The sequence below is a fragment of the Lemur catta genome, chromosome 26 (assembly GCF_020740605.2).
Source record: "Lemur catta isolate mLemCat1 chromosome 26, mLemCat1.pri, whole genome shotgun sequence".
Classification (NCBI taxonomy): Eukaryota; Metazoa; Chordata; class Mammalia; order Primates; family Lemuridae; genus Lemur; species Lemur catta.
Genome location: NC_059153.1, coordinates 7,604,164 through 7,626,850, shown reverse-complemented (window position 1 = coordinate 7,626,850; position 22,687 = coordinate 7,604,164). Strand labels below are relative to the sequence as shown.

The following is a 22,687-nucleotide window of genomic DNA, read 5'->3' as shown; positions in this document are numbered from 1 at the left end:
TTTGTAAAAAAAAAAAAAAAGTCATTTGGAGAACATTTGTTTAAAAACATGAGCCCTGATCTAGTCTACCAGGCCAAAAAAAAAAAAAAAAAAATCACCTATTAAGATACCTAGTAAGGAAAAGGAGAAGTGAAATGGTGACACATTGTAGATCTTCTCAGGTGCTAGCAACAGATGAAATTGAGAATGTCAGTGAAAGGAGCTGAATCGTTAGTTCCATTTCAAGATGGTCTAAGACCTGGGGGAAGTCAGGAAATAAGGAGGAGGCAAGGAGTCAAAGAGGAAATGAAGACTGAGGAAGGCAAAGAGTACAGGGAGTATGCGAAGGAAGGAGAAAAAGGAGGATGTAAAAGAAAGTGGTCAAATAAAATAATTCTTCAGAAAATGGAAGAACAGGGGATTAGAAAGGTGGGACGAATATAAAGTGAGCGTCCAGTGCCAAAACCTGACAGAGAAGTAGAGCAAAATTTTCCCGTTCTACCTGTCCTCCTCCTGTTGTGAAGGCGTTGATGGTTGAGGCCCATGATCCTGCAGAGCTCCTTTTTCCCTACCATAGAGCAATACAAGCAGATACGGTCGGCTATCCATGGGTGTAATTTAATGTCATGCAAAATGTTGTGACTTCATAGGTTCATATCATGAAAATTTGAGTTCTTCACCACACAGTGACAGAGCATCAAAAGTATATCTAAAAGAAGAATTACGGCAAGATACGCAAAAGTTTAAGAATGAGGTAGACATGTTACAAGTAGAATTACTGTCTGTGGAGAAAGAAAAAGGTCTGCCTGAAAAAGAGGTAGGGGTTCACTTACTGCTACTCTTTGTTTTTTCTCTTGATCAGTTCTTGATCCATTTTGATTTTCTACTTATGATATGAAAAGCTCATATGTAAAATAGGGTTTTCCATATATGTAATTGTGTGTAGAAATAGATTATTTCTGCTATGTACATGATTGGATTTCAGGAAAAGTTTCTCATAATCATTATTTCTTCATCAACCTAACTCCCTCTATCAGTCTCCCAGGTGGCATAAGGACTGGGAAACTACTAATAATTTGGCGGTATACCATGTGACCACCTGCACCAGGATAAGCATAAAGAAAATTGATAAAACTATCTATTAATAATGAGCTCTAGGGTCCCCCTCACCCCATTTACTGAAAGATGAATTGCATTCATGGAAAGAACACAATGGGAATACATTGGGAAGGACGCAGTGACTGAGAGGAGATACAACTGTGTCTAACCTTGAGAGTTGCAACAAATGTGGCCAGCCCAATGAATCTCTGAATGTGCTTTTATGTGTGCAAGTTGATCAGTTAAGTCAAACTTTTGGAGCTTATAATTCCATCATGACCACTTTAAATATTTTGGACAATAAATACACATAACTTCCACATATTTATTTCAAAATCACCACTCTCAAATGTTCCTGTTGAATAGGAACTTTATATTATGTTGTTTAATGAAGTATGGTTAGATTTTTCATATATGATTTTATAAGTAGCATAAATGCTCAGCCAAAAATTTAGTATTTGACTCCAGAGTAGAAAGCTGAGTTCTCGACATTGAGTTTCAGTGGTAGACAAAAATCTGGAGACATTTCTTCTTTAAAAGTAAAAGAAGAGGACTCCCACCCCGCCCCTCTACGTCCAAGGCATTATATTACTTTGACAAAGTCACACCTTTAATTTATCTGACAAATTTGGTGAATTTCTCTGATAATTTATGTGACTCAGCATGATGGCATCGCTTCGTCTCTTTTGGTGCCATAAAATGCTAGGTAATACCACTTTAGGAATACCACTTTTGGAGGAATCATTTCATCTTTCTTGGTTTTACTGCCATTATCAGTAGATAAGGGAGGTGAAGCAGGTAATTACTCATGCGGTACATTCTCCATCCATAAATTTTTATGTCTATTGAATATGGAATTTGGGGAGCATCTCATTTTTCAGAATTCCACACTGGCAACTCAGCAGTTACACTCTGCCCCTTGTGTTGTGGCAAACTTGGTTGATATATTTCAGTGAACACCATCATTTGTTTTGAGATCCCAGGATCCAGATAAGCGTAGAATGATAAAAGGCAGTGGGGAAAAGAATAAGCTGAGTGCAGAAGGGGGAAAGCTTCCTTTGTCATCATGAAGCCCCACAAGGTCACATTCTCTAAATCTGGCTATTTAGTGGAAAATCTAGGTGATAGCAAAAGAAGACTATACAAATGTTAGAAAAGTAGAGTATCTATAGAATATTCCCAGGAAAAAGGAACGTAAAGAACTTTGGGAAATTTTATCTGTCCAAAGATAGGCAGACCTAAGGCTCTCACCATGGGGGTAGTATAAGGTTAGATATTAGAGTGCAAACCCAATTTTTAAATGTAGTCAAATTTATGAATCTTTCATTCTATGCCTTTGGGTTTGTTGTAATTCAGGGAAAGGTTTTTCCAGTTCTGAGATCCTTAAAAATCCGGTAGTGATTTCTTTTTTACTTTCATGGATTAATTGTTTTCAAATAAATTTTTGATCCTGTGGGAATTTATGCTCTATAAGGTTGGAGGGTTTGCTCCAACTTCTTTTCCAGTTGTATATCCACTTATTGCAACCCTTTCATTGTATAAATGGACAGGTTATCTTTTAATTTCAGAGGAAATCATGATAGATAGGTCCTTGTATTGAGAGATAGCTAAAAGCTTCCTTGGTTTTCCATAGATTTCTCATAGCCAAGAAAGAGAAAAAGATCTACCCCATAAGAATCGCATGTTGCAGGAAGAACTTGCCATGGTGAGAATGGAGAGAGACAAAATTAAAAGTCAGAATGAAGAAAATGAAAAGAAATATCTAAAGGACATGGAAATTATGAAAGAAAAGTATGATGACGTTTACATGACTCTACTGCTGAATTTGGAAACATTAACTAAAACTGTGTCTCAGTATGGTGAGAAGCTTTGTGTTCTCACAGCTGAGAATGCAATGCTAAAGTGTAAACTGGAGAGTGAAACACAAAACAAGGAAAGACTGGAAGAAGAACTTGCCTCATGCCATTCCAGACTGACTGCCGCTACACGTGATCTTGATGAAAGTGAGACATCAAGAAAACACCTAGAGCTTGCTTTCTACACAGCAAGACACAAGTGGGATCACTTACAAGACAAAATGAATTTTTACATGTCGAATCTAAAAGAAAACAATGAGATTCTTTCTGAAAAACTTTCTAAAGCAGAAAGTAAGATCGATAGCCTGGAAACGGAGCTCCATCACACAAGAGAGCTCCTCCGAGAAAAAACGTTGTTTTTAGAAGTTGTACAAAGAGACCTAAGGCAAACACAGCGCCAAACGAAGGAAATAGAACAAACGTATGGCAGTGACCAAAGCAAAGTGAATCCACACATGGGCAAGCAGGAATCTCTAGAGCAGAGATTCTGTGAACTACAAAGAGAAAATATGTTGCTTCGACAGCAACTACATGCTGCTCACAACAAAGCTGCCCAGAAAGACGAGACAGTAACCAATATCCAGGACCAGCTTCAGGATATTGTGAAACAAAGTCAAGCTGGCAGTGACAAGCAAAGTCTGCTTCTAGAAGGAAAACTTCAGGAGCTCACCAATGAATGTGATCGTTTAAAAGAAACAATGTGTCATTTGGAAAAAGAGTCTGCAGAAAGAACAGTAAGTACACAGAATGGTAAATGTTTTTCAAATCTCCTGAAAGAAAATTGCAAATAATATTTCATTATGGGTAAATGTTGAATCCAGCTGGATTCAAAAATATCTAGAATGATAAAAGTATTTGCTCTGTCAGCGTAGAAACATACCTTGTTTCCAGCAAATAGATGGGAGAGATGCTGTTCTTTGAGGAAAGACATCAAGTCACCTTCGAAATTCTAAGAGGTTAAGCTACAAATTGTCAGTATAGACTCACATTAATAGTGCAGACTTACACTGTGTAAAATGCAATTTCAATGTCTTTATGTTGCCCCATTTTAACACCATGATGAAGCAGATACATGGAAATGTTTATACCTGAAATGAGTATTATGAAATTAAGATTCAGTGAAGTGGGTTACTCTGACCATTAAATTTAGATTCCAGAGATGAACTGAAATGTACTGCTGTATCTTGTAATACTTTGACTTCAGTAGCTTTTTATATGTTTTAGTTGGCATAATTTTATTTTAATTCATGTCTGTTTGACTTATATCTGAAAATATTTCAATTTGAAATGATGTACTGTTTATGACCTATCAATTCTTCAACAGCAGTTTACTTTTATTAAATCATAAGATGGTAGTAACACTCAGCAGAAACCAATCAGGCGGGTGGGGAGAGGAGGGGACACGTAAATTCGCAACTAAAGGGTACAGTACACGCTGTCTCGGTGACGGGCACACTTATAACTTCGACTCAAATTGCACAAAAGTAATTCCTGTAACCACAGCATTTGTACCCCCGTAATACTCTGAAATTTAAAAAAAAATCATAAGGTACTACTGAATTTTAGCAAAACCATAGTTGATTTACTCTTCTCAGTGTTATTTTTTATTTGCTTTGTATATTTTTACACATAATTTGCTCATAATTGTCATTTCAAAGCTCAATCACTATGATTTGGAAATAACTTTGTCTAGTATAAAGATAACTATAGCTATCTGTGATTTGTGAGTTTGGCATTGGATCCCCATTTTCAGACTAATGAGGTGTGGCAGGATTCACATCTAGTGGGGATGGAGTGAGTAGGGGAGAGAGATAGGAGCTGAAGTCAGGGAGTAGGGTGGAGGCCAGTTATGCTAGGACCTTGAAGGCTGTTGGAATTTTGCTTTTACTCTGACAAAGGAATCTATGGGAAGGATTTGAGCAGGCAATTGAATATGTGAGGAACTCTGAGGTTGATTTAAGCTTCTGATAAAAAAGAAGGAAAGCTTTTTACAATGTAGAATCTCCTACCCCCATCGGTCCCTCCCACATACCCATTTCTTTTTGAGACTTCATTAGATCGTGGAACATTGCAAATTCCTCAGGGGACAAGTGACTAGTGGGCTGAATCTGTTGATTAAGTAACAGGATAGCAATTTGGCAGGAAGCTGACACTTTCTGTGATCTCAACTGAATTCAGTCATAAACAGGAATGTGTACACATGAGGAAAAGAAGGTGAATCAGTATATGTGGTGATATTTTTCAAAGTATGTATGTTAGAGTTAGATATTCTTAACGTGATTTAATAATAAGGTGATTTATAAAATGAGGTAAGAAAAATATCTTATCAGGTACTTGTGAGACATCTACAAGAACTGGCTACTACCTTGAAAAAACAACCAAGGCCAGAGGCTTTTGTAGAGGTTTCACCGTGTCACGTTAATTTAGAAGATGGGACAGGTTCAAAGAAGAAAATAGATCAAATCAAAAGTCAAGTATGTATGAAATGTAACATGTCAACAGTTCATCTATAGCTGGTTAAGTAACATAAAGTGTTTATGATAGTGACTTCAGTGTGTAGCTTTCATTTGTATTTTTATTATAATTGATTTTATTACAGTTATATATCTTTACATGCATTTATTTTCTAAACTCTGTCATTCAGCCATTTTTTCTTCGAATTGCATATGGTTTTTCTTATAACATCTTTAGGAAAATTCAGAATTAAACATCATTCCTCACAGAAGTTGAGAGTCTTTTTTGTTGTTGTTGTTCAACTGTGATCTTTAGTGATTTCACTATTGCTATGGTGAGGGAAGCCTGATTAACCAAGAGGATAATGTTTCATGGAATGTTCCATAATATTTTCTGATTTCCCATTTTCAGTTTTGAGAATGGACACAGGATCTGTGTATATGTCTTTCATGGATTTCGGGGTAACTTGGGTTTTTTTGTATTGCTTGTTTTCTGAGACAGAGTCTCACTCAGTCACCCTGGGTAGAGTGCTGTGCATCAGCATAGCTCACAGCAACCTCAAACTCCTGGGCTCCAGCGATCCTCCTGCCTCAGCCTCCTATGTAGCTGGGACTACAGGCACTTGCCACAATGCCCGGCTTTTTTTTTTTTCTTTCCTTTTTTTTTTTTTTTTTTGAGACAGAGTCTCACTCTGTTGCCCAGGCTAGAGTGAGTGCCGTGGCATCATCCTAGCTCACAGCAACCTCAAACTCCTGGACTCAAGCAATCCTCCTGTCTCAGCCTCCTGAGTAGCTGGGACTACAGGCATGCACCACTATGCCCGGCTAATTTTTTCTATATGTATTTTTAGCTGTCCATATAATTTCTTTCTATTTTCAGTAGAGACGGGGTCTCGCTCTTGCTCAGGCTGGTCTCGAACTCCTGAGCTCAAACAATCCGCCCGCCTCGGCCTCCCAGAGTGCTAGGATTACAGGCGTGAGCCACCGCGCCCGGCCGCGGCTAATTTTTTGTTTCTATTTTTAATTGCCCAGCTCAGTTTTTCTATTTTCAGTAGAGACGGGGTCTTGCTCTTGCTCAGGCCGGTCTAGAACTCCTGACCCCAAGTAATCCTCCCACCTCAGCCTCCCAGATTACTAGGATTAAAGGCATGAGCCACCGCACCCGGCCTATTTCAGGATAACTTGTATGGAAAGGCTATCTTTAGTGTTCTCCAAAATGCAAATATTTAGGCTGATTTACAAACTGTTTCAAAACGTAGACATTTCCTTCACCTTCCTTTCATTTACATGGTTTGTAAAAGCACAGAAGAAAAAAAGAATGAAATTAGGTCTTTCCCAGCAACATGGATAGAACTGGAGGCTATTCTCTTCAATGAAATAAGAGAAAAATACCACATGTTCTCACCTGTAAGTGGGAACTATATCATGTGTACACGTAAACATAGAAAGTGGAATAACAGACATTTGTAGATTCAGAAGGGATTGAGGGGAGTCAGGGGTGAAATGTTATTTAATGGGTACAATAAACACCATTCAGGTGATGATTACATTAAAAGCCCAAACTTCATTCATATCTACACAGTATATCAATATCACAGAACTACACATGTATGCCCTAAATATATAAAAAGAAAAACATTGTTAAAAAGCATAGAAATATTAAGATCATATATAGTATGCACATGTAAAATAGAGAATTAAGGAAATATTGGGATATAATACACATACCATACAGTTCACTCATTTAAAGAATAAAAGTCACTGTCTCTCAGTATCCCCACAGAGCTGTGTAACCATGACCACAGTCCATTTTAGAATATTTTCATCACCCTAAAAAGAGACTCCATAGCCCTTAGCCACTCACCCATGTCCCTCCACCTTCTGCTTCCTAGGCAACCATCTTCTAATTTTTGTCTCTGCCAACTTGTTTGTTGTGGACATTTAATAAACATAGAGTCATAGAATGTGTCATACTTCATGACTGGCTTCTTTCCCATAGCCTCATGTTTCAGGGGTCGTGTGTGTTGTAGCACATATCAATACTTCCTTTCTATTTTAGTTGAGTACTATTTGCTTGTATGGTATACCAGTTACCCACTCATCGGTTGCTGGACATTTATGTCGCTTCTGCTTTGGGGCTGTTTTGAATAATGCAGCTATGAAGATTCATTTCCTAGTTACTATGTGGACATATGTTGTCATTTCCCTGCCACAGGATTTTATCCTCAGAGTTCTTTGGGCTGGAGTCACCATCTCTCTGCCTCACTCATGCCATCCGTTCTGCCTTTTCAGTTTCTGTTCATCTAGCCTCATTTATTCAGACCCGGCACACAATTTCCCCTTCTCTGTGAAGCTTTCCCTTGCTGACTTTACACTTCAGCACTTGTGGTCTAGTCTGTGCAGAACAATCTAGCTCTTAATTTTACATTGCTTTTACTTTTTCTCAGAGTCCCCTGGCCACTCCCTAGCTTAGATTCAGGGCTTGGGAGAGTCAAGGTGCTTTCTCCTGGTGTGGACGGTATGATTCCCCAGCGGGAATGTGGAGCTCAGAAAGAAACTCATCCTCACCTGCATCGTGGATCCACTCCCCGTGTTCAGCCACTCCTGGCCCTGTGAGCTGCTTATCTTTCTTGTCCTTCCCAGAATTTGGAGTATTTTTTTTGCTTTTCTATTGAACTCTCATGTTGCCTCTTGGATAATATACTCAGGATGTGGTTGCCTACACGCTCTTTTGGTTCATCTAGGTGGATAACGTGTGCTGGTAATGCTTCTGGTCAGCCATCTTGAAAACAATTGGATCAGTTCTTAATGTCTTAACTGCTGATTCATATTCCGTTGTTTAGACACACAGGCATTTTATGTATCCATTCATCACTTGATGGCCCTTTGGGTTGTTTCCATGTTTTGGCTATTATGATATTAGTAATGCTGCTAGGAACTTTCATGTTCAATGTTTGTGTTTACGTATCTTTGCAATTCTCTTGGTTGTATACTCCTGAGTTGAATTGCTGGATCATAGGAAATTAGATCCAGCATAGAGATTAATGATCTCCGCTTAATCTTTTGAGGAGCTACCAATCTGTTTTCCAAAGTGGCTGCACCATTTTCCATTCCCATCAGCATTGTATGAGGGCTCTACTTTCTCCACCTCCTTGCCAACACATATTTTCTATCTCTTTGCCCGAAAACTTTCCATCCTAGTGTGTGAAGTGATACCTCATTGTGATTTTGATTAGCATTTCCCTAATGAGTACTGACTTTAAGCATCTTTGGATGTGCTTATTAGGCATGTGTATATCTTCTTAGGAGAAATGTCTACTCTTTTCCCACTTTTAAATTGGTTTGTCTTTTTATTTCTGAATTATAAGTGTTCTTTGTATATCCTGGATACAAGGCCTTTATCAATACATGATTTTCACATATTTTCTCTCACTCTGTGGCTTGGTTTTTCACTTTCACAGAAGTTTTAAATTTTTATACAGTTGAGTGAATCTATTTCTTCTTTTGGTGTTCTGTCTTAGAAATCACCACCAAATACAGTCACAAAGATTGATGCCTCTGTGTTTTAAGAGTTTTATGGTTTTAGCTCTTCCATTTAGCTCTCCCATTTGGAGTTAATTTTTAGACATGGAAATTGGAGGGAGTCTGCCTTTAGTCTTTTGCATGTGGATGTAGAGCTTTCCCTGCACCAGTTGTTGCAAAGATGATTCTTTTCCCATTTGGGTGGTTTGTTAACCTTCTTGAAAATCAATTGGTCATAAAGGCAAGGGTTTAATTTTGAACTAACCATTCAGATTGTTGCTCTGTGTCTGTTCTTATGTCAGTACCCAGTCAAATTTCATGAGAAATTTTTTGCAATCTGTTGCATATTACCAGTTGTCTTATGTAATAGTAAAAAGTCAATGTATTGAATGTCTTCATTTTTTGCTTTTCGAAGGAGCTTATGGCCAGCTTATGCCTTGCTGACTCCACAACTTGAGTGGAAATCAGGCTTACAAAGACAGAGTCCGTTCGTTCAATTTTCTCCACTCAAACCTTTAATCTGTCACCCAGAGCCTCCCTCTTCACTCCCATTTCCATAAGTTCTTGGTCATGGGCTGTGCTGACTGAGTCTGCTATTTATTGTATTGTGTTTTATCAACTCATTATAATTCAGAGAATCATCTGTAGATTTTTATATCTAAGAAAGAAGATTAGGTCTGAGCTGTCAGCTTTTCTCACTGGAAATTAAGTTCATCCATCATCTTTCAGTTCACAGTAGCCCCTCTTTCCACCTGGTACCTGGTTCTTTAGTATAACACTGGCACTGATCCTATTCTTAGCACATGTACCCCAGAGGTGTAGATGGGTGCCAGTGGTGTCAGTGGGGTGGCTGGGTGCGTTGGTGCCTGGGCCTCCAGGTAGTGTGGCCCAGCAGCTGTGATGACAGTGGCAGGTTGGTCCTCACGCTCCCAGGTGGCACATGTGGCACCGTTTGTGACAGTAGCAATGGTGGGCCAGTCCTGAGTCCCTGGGTGGCACATTTGTGTGTGCACTGATGGTGGTGGGCAGGTCAGGGGAAGGTCAGGCGAAAGAGCTGTCAGCATTGCCCAGTTGGGAAGGCCTATCTTCCAGACCCCAGATTGTCGGGGTGGGGGTGGGCAGTAGCACTGTCCTCAGGCCCCTGAAGGTGCACCGGCCTGGGAAGGGCGGGCTGATCCTCAGGAACCTGGGTTGTGCATGTGGGCACTGGTGATGGCAGCAGCTAAAACAGGCAGGCTGGCCTTGTCTTCAGGTTCTCGTGTGGTGCATGCAGGTACCAGCCGCAGCATGTCAGGTAGGCTTGTCCACAGGATTTGGTGTGGTACATATGAGCAGGCCAGTCCTCACGTCACCTGAAGGTGTGCACAGGTGCATGGTGGCCCTGCCGTGGAGGGGGTGGGGTTACCGTCATAGGCAGTGACCACAGTCAGGTGGCCCCCAGGCTCTGGGGAGCATGCACCTAGGTTCCCTTTGTCCTTGGGCAGATTCTCTCGTGGGCCAGACCACCTATTCCTAGAGATAGAGGGTGCTATGTGAGCTAGAGTTTTGGGGACCCAGCCACGCCTCTTGGTCCAGGTGGGGCACAATGCTATAACCCTCTAGGAGAATGTAAGGAGCTGTCAGCGGGGCTCCAGGCATGTGCACATGCAGGGGCTGCAGGACCACAGGGTAGGTGGAGCTTAGCCTGGTGGGGCCTGGGTGCTTACAGTGCAATATCCTGCAGCAGCTGGGTCTCAGGGTTGAGTGCGACTCAGCGTGAATTGCCTCTTGGGCACAGCCCGGTTGTGTGGGCTCCAGGCAGCTCCCTTTGTTAGATTCAGGACCTGCAAGGGCTGAGGGCTCTCCGTGGCTAGGATTGCAGGTGGCCTTGGGGGATTGTGCATCGCTGGGGATAGGGGAGTCTGTCCTGGCTCTGAGCTGATCCTGCCAGCCTGGCTGCTTTGCTTCCTTTTCATTCCTTGTTTAGGAGGGTCCCTGCTGAATTCCAGTGTTGTCTCTTAGAGGAGTTCTTCAAGGCATCTAAGCTACTTGTTCTGTGGTCCCTCTCTGTGGAGTAGTCAAGTGCTAGGTGCCTCCATCAGCCATCTTGATGACATCTCTATCTACGGGATGAGTATGAAAGAAGGTATGGAAACGTTTTTAAGCCAGGACAATCTACCCCCTGGCTGCATGCTTTTTACATTTCTCCCACTTCAAAAACACACCACTTCCTACTCACTACACCCAGAAGTGTCATTGATTGTGGCTTTACACACAGGCTGGAAGCTCAAGACCTGCCATTCCAGATGGATGTACTCAATGTATATCATTTTTGCACTATTGTAAAGTTACAAAATTATAATTTTAACCATCCTAACTCAGGGACCATCTACATATCGTAAATTGAAACGTGGACAGGCTGAAAATGGGAAACTAATATTTGAACCCAAGAAGTCCTGGATCCTTGCTATTTAATTTTCTTTAGCTTATCTCTCATGTTGATTTTACTTTAGCTGCTGTGTAGCAGCAGTGCGCTTTCTTCCAGGTTTCAGTATCATTTCTTCACTGGCCTTGACACCCTCCCTGTCATCCTGTACCAGGGCCTTCAGACTTCCACTAACAGTCTCCTGGAAGACCTTTTGGTTTTCATTCTTATTCTTGTCTAGGTCCTTGGAACATCCTCCTTCCTCCTGGTCCCAAGGGATCCTACATGTTTTAGTGGTTCTTGTTGTCTAATGTCAGCACGCCCTATTTAGTATCCATGTCTGTACCAATTCTCTATTGCTGTGTAACAACCCACCTCAAAATTCAGTGTCTCCAAACAACATGATTTTGTTCACAATCTGCAGTTTTAAGCAGGGCTCAGAGAGGCCAGCTCATTCCTTCTCTTACTTGGCAACAGCTGGGGTGACGTGAAACTGGGGACTAGAATTACCTAAAGGCATGTTTGTTCACACATCTGGCAGTCAAAGCTGCCTTGTGGCTGGTACTCTAGCTGGGGTGCTCAGCTGGAGCTACAGGAGGATTCACCATGCGGCTTGGGCTTCCTCACAATATGGCGACCGTGTTCCATGGATAGGCTTCCCTAGAGAGAGCTGTCAGGTGGAAGCTAAATTATGTGTTCTAACCTAAGCTTACAAGTCACACAGCAGTTCCACCATGTTATAGTCACTAGAAACCAGTTGCTAAAGTCAGTTCATTTTCAGGAGAGGGAATTTCATGGCAGAAATGTCAAGCAGTTTGTAGACATGTTTTAAAACTATCACTTCACTCACTTTTTTAAAATCAGATAATCATTACAGCTAAAGGAAAATCATTTATTCCAACTCGGTACTGCTGAAATTCTACAAAGTATTTTTGGTGGTGGTGGTTGTTTAATGTGCTCCCTTATTTTGTCTAAAGAATCAAAAGATTATAATATAGTGCTATTGAATAAAGACATTTTTGTTCAAATGAATGGATTTTGTCACATTTATAGTGGGAGATGATTGCTTCCTAACCCCAAGGATCATCACTCCTGGGAATGTAATTCAAATGATCCTAAGACATTTGCCATTCAGAAAAAGGCTTATGACATTAGAATGCATATGTCCAGGATTCATTAATCTGAGTCTTACTTTGAAAGTCTTTTTCTGGGAGCCATTTATTGACTCAGGCCTAAATAACTCAATAAGATATCCCTGAGACTTCTCTAGATATTCTGGGGAATAGTCATGCAAGAAGGGGCATGAGACTTTCTATTACGAGCCATTTCAAGGATGAAAGAATTGAATCAAGCATAGAAAAATCTAAGATCAAGTGCAAATGTTGTGTGGCAAAGAGGATGAGACTAAAGACTCTGTTTTTGTGATTGGTGGTGGTTTTAACTTTGGTCTTGATTTCCTGAGCAATTCAAGTGTCTGTATTTCAGGAATCTAGTACAGTATAGATAAAATTTTCTTGCAATTAACTTTATTTCAAAATGTGTTATTAGTTTTCTGTGAGGCTATTGTCAGCCTACGTCGTTACCAAACTATATTATTTTGTTCTTGCAGATTGATCAACAAAAACAAGCACTGGAATTTCCATGTTCAAAATGTGGACGTCAATATGCAAAGAATCAAGTTGTTCAGCCGGAATCGTTACCTAAGGAAATAATCCAAGAAAGATATGAGAAATTACAGACAAAGAATATGAGGTTGAAGCAAGCAATAGTAGACCTCAAAAATTACATGGAAAGGAATATGGTAGACCGTCATCAAGCTGACCAGTATAAACAGGAGATTAAAGCAAAAGCCGAACAGACTGTTGCAGAACAATTCAAAAAAATCAATCTGTTTTTGCAGGTTGGTTCATTTACCTGTGATGCACTTTCATTTATTTCATTGCAGATTATATCGTAGATATATACATTGTATGTGTTTCCTCTACTTCCCCTACGGTAATTTACTTTGTAGATTTCTAGAAGGAAATTGCCATCTGTTTCTCCCTTTAAATTTTTGTTTCCATCATCATTAGAACTAATACGGTCTTTCAGAGTAATGATTCTCCTCCTTAGAGTCATTTGATTATTAAGTCCAGTTGTCATAAAACAAGATTATTAGGAAAAGAAAAAAAACTTATGATTTAGAAATTATCCCATACTCTTGAACTGTTTTTAAGTTATATTGCTCAGGTTTTACAATTTTAAATTGATTCTATAATTCTTTGGATTATCAGATTACATGCGTACTATTTTTAAGATTGATCCAATTTTTTTCTTTGAAAAACATTGTCTTTATACTTATCATAATTGTAGTTTTTTGTCTACAAGTATCCACAGATTTACTGAGTACAATGTGGGTGGTAGATGTACTTATCTATTTTCTACATGATATTGTAATCTAATTTGATTCCAAAAAGTTGCCAGTTTTTTCTATTTCAAAATATTAGGGGTATATAAATATTTTTCTTACATGGATAGCTTTTGTAATGCTTGAGTCAGGGCTACTAGTGTGCCTATCACCCAAAGAGTGTTCATTGCATCCGTTAGGTAGGTTTTCACTCCTCTCCTCATCCCCGGTTTCCCCTGCTTGATTTCCAATGACTTTTACTTCCCTCTGTGCACATGTGTGCCCATCATTTAGTTCCAATTTATTAGAGAATGCATGTGATGTTTGTTTTTCCATTCTTGAGATACTGCACTTAGAATAACGGTCTCCAGCTCCATCCACATTGCTGCAAAAGACATTAATTCATCCTTTTTTATGGCCGAGTAGTACTTCATGGTATGTATGTGTGTATATATATATATATATATATATATATATATATATATATATATATACACACACACACACACACACATATATATATACCACATTTGTTAATCCCCTCAGGAATTGACGGGCACTTAGGTTGATTCCAGATCTTTGCAATTGTGAATTGTGCTGAAATAAACATTTTAATGCAGGTGTCTTGTTGAAAAAAACGACTTCCTTTCCTTTGGGTAGATTCCTAGTACTGAGATTGCTGGATTGAATGGTAGGTCTACATTTAGTTCTTTGAGAAATCTCCATACTATTTTCCATACAGGTTGTACTAATTTTCAGTCCTGCTAACAATGTGTAAGTGTTCCTCTCTCTGTTCTTCCAAGCCAGCATCTATTGCTTTTTTTGACTTTTTAATGAGTGCCATTCTGAAAGGGGTAAGGTGATGTCTCATTGTGTTTTTAATTTGCATTTTCCTGGTGATTAGTGATGTTGAACATTTTTTTTTTATTTGTTGACCATTGGTCTCTCTTCTTTTGAAAAACTTCTGTTCATGTCTTCTGCCCACTTTTTTTTATTTCAGCATATTAAGGAGGTACAAATGTTTAGGTTACATGTATTGCCCTTGCTTCCCCCTCCCCCCCCAGTCAGAGCTGCAAGCACGTCCATCCCCCAGACAGTGCACATCACACTCATCATGTATGTATATACCCCTCCCCTCCCCTCTCCCATCAGGCTCGATGCCTGATGAATGTTATTTCTACATGTGCACTTAGGTGTGGATGAGTTAAAACCAATTTGATGGTGAGTACCTGTGGTGCTTATTTTTCCATTCTTGGGATACTTCACTTAGTAGAATGGGTTCTAGCTCTATCTAGGAAAATACAAGAGGTGCTGTATCACCATTGTTTCTTATAGCTGAATAGTACTCCCTGGTATACATATACCACATTTTATTAATCCACTCATGTATTAATGGGCACTTGAGTTGTTTCCGCATCTTTGCAATTGTGAAGTGTGCTGCTATAAACATTCGAGTGCAGATGTCTTTTTTACAGAATGTCTTTTGGTCTTTGGGGTAGATTCCCAGTAATGGGATTGCTGGATCAAATGGTAGATCTACTTGTATCTGTTTAAGGTATCTCCATATTGCTTTCCACAAAGGTTGCACTAGTTTACAGTCCCACCAGCATTGTATGAGTGTTCTTATCTCTCTGCATCCACGCCAACATTTATTGTTTGGGGACTTTTTGATAAAGGCCATTCTCACTGGAGATAAGTGATATTTCATTGTGGTTTTGATTTGCATTTCCCTGATGATTAGAGATGTTGAGCATTTTTTCATGTGTTTATTGGCCATCCTTCTGTCTTCTTTTGAAAAGTTTCTGTTCATGTCCTTTGCCCACTTTTTGATAGGGTTGTTTGATCTTTTTTTGCTGATTTTCCTGAGTTCTAAATAGATTCTAGTTATCAGCCCTTTATCAGATGTGTAACATGCAAATATTTTTTTCCATTCTGTAGGTTGTCTGTTTGCTCTTGCGATAGTTTCTTTGGCTGTGCAGAAGCTTTTTAATTTGATCAGGTCCCATTTATTTATTTTTGTTGTTGCTGTGATTGCCTTTGGGATCTTCTTCATAAATTCTTTGCCTAGGGCAATGTCTTATAAGAGTTTTTCCAACATTTTCCTCTAGAATTCTTATAGTTTCATGCATTAGGTTTAAGTCTGTTATCCACCGTGAGTTGATTTTTGTGAGAGGTGAAAGGTGTGGATCCTATTTCAGTCTTCTATATGTGGCTATCCAGTTTTCTGAGCACAGTTTATTGAATAAGGATTCTTTTCCCCAGTGTATGTTTTTGTCTGCTTTGTCAAAGATTAAATGGCTAAATGAGGATGGTTTTATATCTGTGTTCTTAATTCTGTTCCACTGGTCTCTGTACCTGTTCTTGTGCCAGTACCATGCTGTTTTAGTTACTATAGCCTTGTAATATAGTTTGAAGTCTGGTACATTGATGCCTCCTGTTTTGTTCTTTTTGCATAGGATTGCTTTTGTTATATGGGGTCTTCTCTGGTTCCATACGAAGTGTTAAATTATTTTTTCTAGATCTGTGAGAAATGATGTTGATATTTTAATAGGGATTGCATTGTATCTGTAGATCACTTTGGGTAGTGTAGACATTCTAACAACATTGATTCTGCGAATGCACGAGCATGGTATGGTTTTCCACCATTTTACATCCTCTGCTATTTCCTTCCTCAGTGTTTCATAGTTCTCCTTGTAGAGGTCCTGTACCTTCTTAGTTAAATATATTTCTAGGTACTTTATTTTCATTGTTGCTACTCTGAAGAGTATTGAGTCTTTGATTTGCTTCTGAGGTTGACTGTTATTGTCATATATGAATGCCTCTGATTTGTGTGTATTGATTTTGTATCCTGAGACTTTACTGAATTCATTTATCAATTCCAAGAGTCTGTTGGTTGAATCCTTTGGGTGTTCTATATATAATATCATATCATCAGCAAAGAGTGAGAGTTTGATCTCTTCTGCCCCCATTTGGATGCCCTTAATTTCTCCTCTCTTGTCTAATTGCTCTAGCAAGGATGTCCAGCACTATGTTGAACAGTGGGCATCCTTTTCTGATTCCAGTTCTAAGTGTTAATGCTTTCCATTTTTCCCCATTCAGGATGATGTTGGTTGTGGGTTTGTCATATATGGTTTCTATCATTTTTAGGTAAGCCCCGCCTATGCTTATTTTGTTAAGCATTCTTTTCATAAAAGAGTGTTGAATTTTGTCAGATGCTTTCTCTGCGTCTATTGAGAGGAACATATGGTCTTTGTTTTTGCTACTATTTATGTGGTGAGTTATATTTATAGATTTGTGTATGTTGAACCATCCCTGCATCTCTGGGATGAAGCCCACTTGGTTGTGATGGATTATTTTTGTGAGAAGCACCTGAATTCGGTTGGCTAGGGTTTTGATGAGAATTTTTGCATCTATATTCATAAGGGGTGTTGGTCTGCAGTTTTCTTTTTTTGTTGTATCCTTTCCTGGTTTTGGTATCAGGGTTATGTTGGCTTCATAAAATGTGTTGAGGAGGATTCCATCCTTCTTGATGTTGCGGAATAATTTCTGCAGGATAGGCATCAGTTCTTCTTTGTAGGTGTGGTAAAATTCGGGTGTGAAACCCCTTTAGAGTTATTTGTTTGGGGTTATTTCTTTGCCTCTTGCTGATTTGTTTTAGTTCTTTGTAGATTCTGTATGTTAGCCTTTTATCATATGTAGGATGTGCCAATATTTTCTCCCAATCTGTAGGTTGTTGGTTTTCTCTCTTATTTGCTTTGGCATGTAGAAGCTTTTTAATTTAATCAAATCCCATTTATTTATTGTGTTGTTGCTGTAATTGCCTTTGGGGTCTTAGTCATAAATTGTTTGCCCAGGCCGATACCTAGAAGTGTTTTTTCTACATTTTCTTTTAGATTTTGTATGGTTTTATGCCTTACATTTAATCCTTTTATCCATCTTGAGTTAATTATTGTGAGTGGTGAGAGCAAAGGGTCCTGTTTCATTCTTCTGCATGTGGCTATCCAGTTTGTTCAGCACTGTTTATTGAATAGAGCTGCTTTTCCCCAGTGTATATTGTCTGCTTTTTCAAAAATGAATTGGCTGTAGGTAGATGGTTTTATATCTGGGTTCTCTGTTCCATTCCATTGATCTGTGTCTCTGTTTTTTTGTACCAATCTCATGCTCTTTTAGTTACTATAGCCTGGTAGTATAGTTTGAAGGCTGGTAATGTGATGCCTCCAGATTAATTCTTTTTGCTTAAGATTCCTTTGGCTCTTTGGGCTCCTTTATGGTTCCAAATGAAGTGCAGAATTATTTTTTCTAGCTCTTTATATATATATATTTTTTTATTTTCTATTTCTTTTACTTCTGTTCTGACATTTGTTCTTTCTTTTCTTCCACTGGCTTTGAGTTTGGTTTCCTCTTTTTCTTCTAGTTCCTTGACATGTGCTGTTAGCTTATTAGTTTGTGATATTTCTGTCTTTTTGATGTAGGCATTGAAAGCTATGAGTTTACCCCTGAGGGATGCTTTTGGAAAATCCTATATCTTGCGATAGCTTCTGTCCCCTTTGTCATTCAGTGCAAGGGACCTTTTATTTCCATCTTAATTTCATTCTTGATCCTATAATCATTGCACAGCAGGTTGTTTAATTATCTTGTCTTTGTGTAGATTTGAGTGTTTCGCTTGTGATTGATTTCTTGTTTTATTCCACTATGGTCTAAGAAAGTACATGGTATGATTTTAATTTTTATGAATTTCTTAAGACATGTGTTGTGGCCTAAGATATGATCAGTCTTGGAGAATGTCCTATGTGCTGATGAGAAGGATGTATATTCAGTAGTTTTGGGGTAGAGTATTATGTAGAGGTCTCTTAGGCCCGTGTATTTTAGAGTCCTGTTTAAGTCCAGTGTTGATTTATTTATTTTCTGCTTTGATGATTTGTCCAGCTCTGACTGTGGGGTGTTGAAGACCATGGCAAGTACAATGCTGCTGTTTATTTCTTTGCTTAGCTCTAGTGGAATCGGCTTTGTGTATCTGGGAGCTCCTGTATTGGGGCACTTATATTTAGGATTGTTATGTCTTTTTGTTAAATTGCTCCCTCTACCATTATATAAAGATCCTCTGTGTCATTCTATAGCTTTGTTGATTTAAAGTCCACTTTATCTAATATGAAATGTCTACACCTGCTCTCTTCTTGTTTCTGTTCATGTGGAATATTTTTTTTCCATCCTTTCACGTTGAGTCTGTATGTGTCCCTGTGGTTTAGATATGTTTCCTGGAGACAGCAGACATTTGGGTGGTGTTTTGTCAGTCATTTCACCAGACTATGTCTTTTGAGTACAGCATGCAGACTCTTAATGTTGAGTGATAGAATTGATATCTGGGTTGCTGATGGGTTTTTGCCATTTTGGGTAGTACCTTATGGTTTAGTTTTCCCTCTTGTGCTGTTATTTTATAAGAACTGTGAGTTTTAGGTTTTCTTGGGTGATCTTACACTGGTGGGTATCTATTATGCTGATTCATATACAATGCAATTCTGAGTATTTCCTGCAGGACAGGTCTGGCCAGGGCAAATTCCTTCAGTGTTTGCTTGTCTGGAAAAGACTTAATTTCTCCATCCATTGTGAAACTTAGGTTTGTAAGATTCAAAATCCTAGTCTGGCAGTTGTTCTGTTTAAGAAGATTGAAGATGGGGCCCTATTCCCTTCTGACTTGTAAAATCTCGACTGAGAAGTCTGCAGTTAGCCTGATGAGTTCCCCTTTGTAGGTTAGTTGTTGGCTTTTGTCTTCTTGCTTGCAGAATTTTCTCCTTCATTTTGATTTTGGGTGGGTTGATTACTACACGTCTTGGAGATGCCCTGTTTGCTGTGAATTTTCATGGTTTTTGATGACTGTCTTATATCTGGATGTCTGAATCTCTGGCAATACCAATAAGTTCCTCCATAAGGTCCTTAAATAGACTTTCATGCTTTTTGTTCTTTCTTCTTCTCCCTCAGGAATACCTATAATTCATATGTCAGTTTGCTTCACATCGTCTCATATCTATCTCAGTGATTGCTCAGTCTTTTTTATTCTTTTCTCTGCCTTTTTGAATGACTGGATTAGCTCCAGAGCCTTGTCTCAAGCTCTGAGATTCTTTCTTCTCCTTCTTTCTTTCTGTTTTTGAAGCTTTCTACTATTTTTTAAAATTCCCTAAATAACTCTTTCACTTCTTTATGTTCTGTTACATTCTTTCTTGTGTTGTCTCCTAAGCGACTTTTTCATTGATTTCCTGAAATATTTCTTGGCTGATTTTTGTTGGTTGTCAACTTTCTCTTCAATTCCATCCATCTTATTTGCCATCCACATTCGTAAATCCATTTCTGTCATTTTGGCAAATTACATTCTGGTTGGAGTCCAGTATTGTAGCTCCATTGTGATTGCCTGGCAGTGTCGAACGATTTCATTTTTTTCTGTTGCCAGGGTTCTGTTGGTGATTTCTTCTCATTTGACTCCTCTTCACTCGGCTCTGGGATAATAGGTTCACAGGGTACCTGTTCTCCTTTGCTGAGAACTCTGCTGTTTACTTAGGAGAAGGGGTGGACCCTAGGTGATGCTTTTGTGTCCTAGTCTTGAATGTTGACCCATCAGAGAGGGGTGGGTGCACCGAGAGCCTGTAGAACAGCTGTTCTGTTTTGACCCATTCCCCTGCAATGGCCTCAGCTCAGGGTGGTACTGTATGATCTTCCTATGGGGTGGTGAGTTATTCCCCAGCTTATTGATGGAAGTTTGAGTTGGGGGCTGTATGCAACCCTCTCCACAGAGACTGATGCTGTAGGGGATTGCTCTACTGAGGTTCACCCAGCAGAGGTGACAGTGGCAGCTTGGAGAGGCTCTCTAGGCAGTGTCCTGGGTGAACGGGCTCTGGACATTTGCTTGATCCCAGGCCAGGAGTGATGGGTGCTCAAGGCTGTGGGATCCCTCATGAAGTGTTGGACCTTGGGGAGGTTCTGCCAGCTCACTGGCAGTGGTGAAGACTCAGGGGTTTGTTCTTGGGGCCCAGGCACAACTCTGTAATCTCAGAGGTTGTGTTGCAGGACTGGCCAGGGCCCTAGAGCCACTTGGGCAGAGCTTCAGGCCTAGGTACAGCAAGAGCCTTTGAGATGGGTCTGGGAATCACAGGAGCAGAGGTGCACAGATGGGGGGACTGTCCGATTGGCATGGAGACTGCTGATGCTGAGCCACTTAGGTAGGGGTTTGTCCCAGCTGAAGGACCACAGAGGTTCTCCCCCTCTACCTAGATCCCACCAAGGCAGTTGTCCAAGTCTTCCCAGTTTGTTCCTGTAGCATCTGAGGCTCCTCCTATGCTCAGAACTCACACTGGAGAGTGGGGCACTCGGCTCGCTGACACAGGCACGGCACAGGGAAGCGTCGGTTCTGTATGCTCCCTCCCTGGCCCAGCAGGAGTGATGGGAAGACTCCTGCTGGAAAGCTGAGTCCTGAACAGACCTGGCTCCGTGCACCTGAGCATTCAGGGTGGTGTAAGCTATAGAAACCCAGGATCAGCAGCCACCACATCTTTGCTGTGCCTGTTCTCCAGGGCAGTGTCTCTGCACAGACTCTGCTGCAGCTCCCCATCAGTCTACAGGTCTGCAGTAGTGGAGGGAGTCCCCTCCCGGGTCAAGCCACCTGCAACTTTTATCTGCTGCTTAAAAGCAACACCCACACAGGCTGCTTCTATTCTCCCTCTTTCCCTGTTCCCAGCAGTGTACATTATATTGGGATACCCAGGTTAATTTCTGAGACAGTAGGTGCTGCTTGTGAATAAGAGTCTACCAGGCCTCGTTTGATTGAATCAGTAGATGCTGTCATGGGCTGTGCAAATTATTCTCCCTGCCAGTAGGTGGTGCTTCTAGGAAAGAGCCAGCTGCAGAGTTGTTCTCTGGGGCCTGTGGCTGGCTCAAGTCCCTCAGAGAAGTTCTCAAATGCGCCAGGCCATGGGAGGGGACTCCTTCTTCTCCATGACAGTAGCAGTGGGTGGAGGAGCCAGGCTGGACAGGGCTGAGTCAGAGAGCCTGCCTCAGGCTCAGCAGAGGCAGGTGTCAAAGGTCAGTTCCCAGGATGCTGGATAAAGCCACTAGGAAGGGACTGAAGCAAGTTATCAAACTAGAAAGGCTGCTCGTAGGAGAGGGGCCATCTGGGAATCACAGACTGGCTGTGGGAGTGGGTTTCACTCTTCTCCCTCCTTCTCTGTCCTGGTCATCTCCTTACAGCATATGGTTGCAAACGGGAGGCCGAACTTGCTCAGCTCACGAGCAGTGGTGCCGTGGGTTGGGAACTTCACTGCCTGAGGTCCTGCCTCAGTCTGAAAGTGTGGCTTTCCTGTGGGGTCAGGGGTGCTCCGCCAGTTCACTGCAGTTCTGACCCACACTGCACTCTGTTGTCAGTTCTGCCCACGTGGGCTCACTTGCATCCAGAAGTTAGTTGTCAGATCTCCCCTCAGTGCCCCCAGACAGTCCTAGTCCTCGGGGCATGAGATCTAGTCCTCAGGGCATGAGATCTGGCCTGCATGCCTTTCCCCTAGAGCTCCAAGTTCATTCTCTGACCGTACCAGAGAGAATCGTGCTGGTCCCGAGTTATCCATGAAGTGCTGAAGCAGGCTAGGTACCCCTCTGCCTCAGGGTCCACCCTTCACTGCTGAGTGCCAGTGGGCGGCTCCAACAAGTGCTGGTGAGCAGCTCCAGGAAGTGCAAGTGGGCAGGGAACCCCCAGAGTAGGCACCCCTGAAGGGTCCACTGAAGGTCCTCAAGGGGAAAGGTGTGGGCCCCACTGTCTGTGGACACCTCAGTGTCACGGGTGCACCAACAGAGGGGAGACAGCTGCTTTTGAGAGTTTCAGTTCAGTCACCCCTTTGGGCTGCAATCAGTGAGAGAAGGGGGAGGAAAAGAGTCTGAATGGATGAGAGCCAGTACTCCAGCCCACCATGTCTGTCTCCCTGGAAGGAAGCCCACAGGGAATTTCCAGGCTCTA

General features: G+C 40.8%; 1 protein-coding gene across 7 annotated transcripts in view; it reads left to right on the top strand.

Annotated features, from left to right (window-relative positions):
- Positions 1–22,687, top strand: part of LOC123627657 (coiled-coil domain-containing protein 144A-like) — a 42,619-nt gene that overhangs the window by 3,431 nt on the left and 16,501 nt on the right. For all 7 annotated transcript variants that reach the window (XM_045537334.1, XM_045537330.1, XM_045537331.1 and 4 more), the window contains exons 3-5: positions 630–796; positions 2,711–3,667; positions 12,922–13,212. In XM_045537334.1, the coding sequence (XP_045393290.1) occupies positions 740–796; positions 2,711–3,667; positions 12,922–13,212 (1,305 nt within the window). In that variant the 5' untranslated portion in view covers positions 630–739. The remainder of the gene's footprint in view (positions 1–629; positions 797–2,710; positions 3,668–12,921; positions 13,213–22,687) is intronic.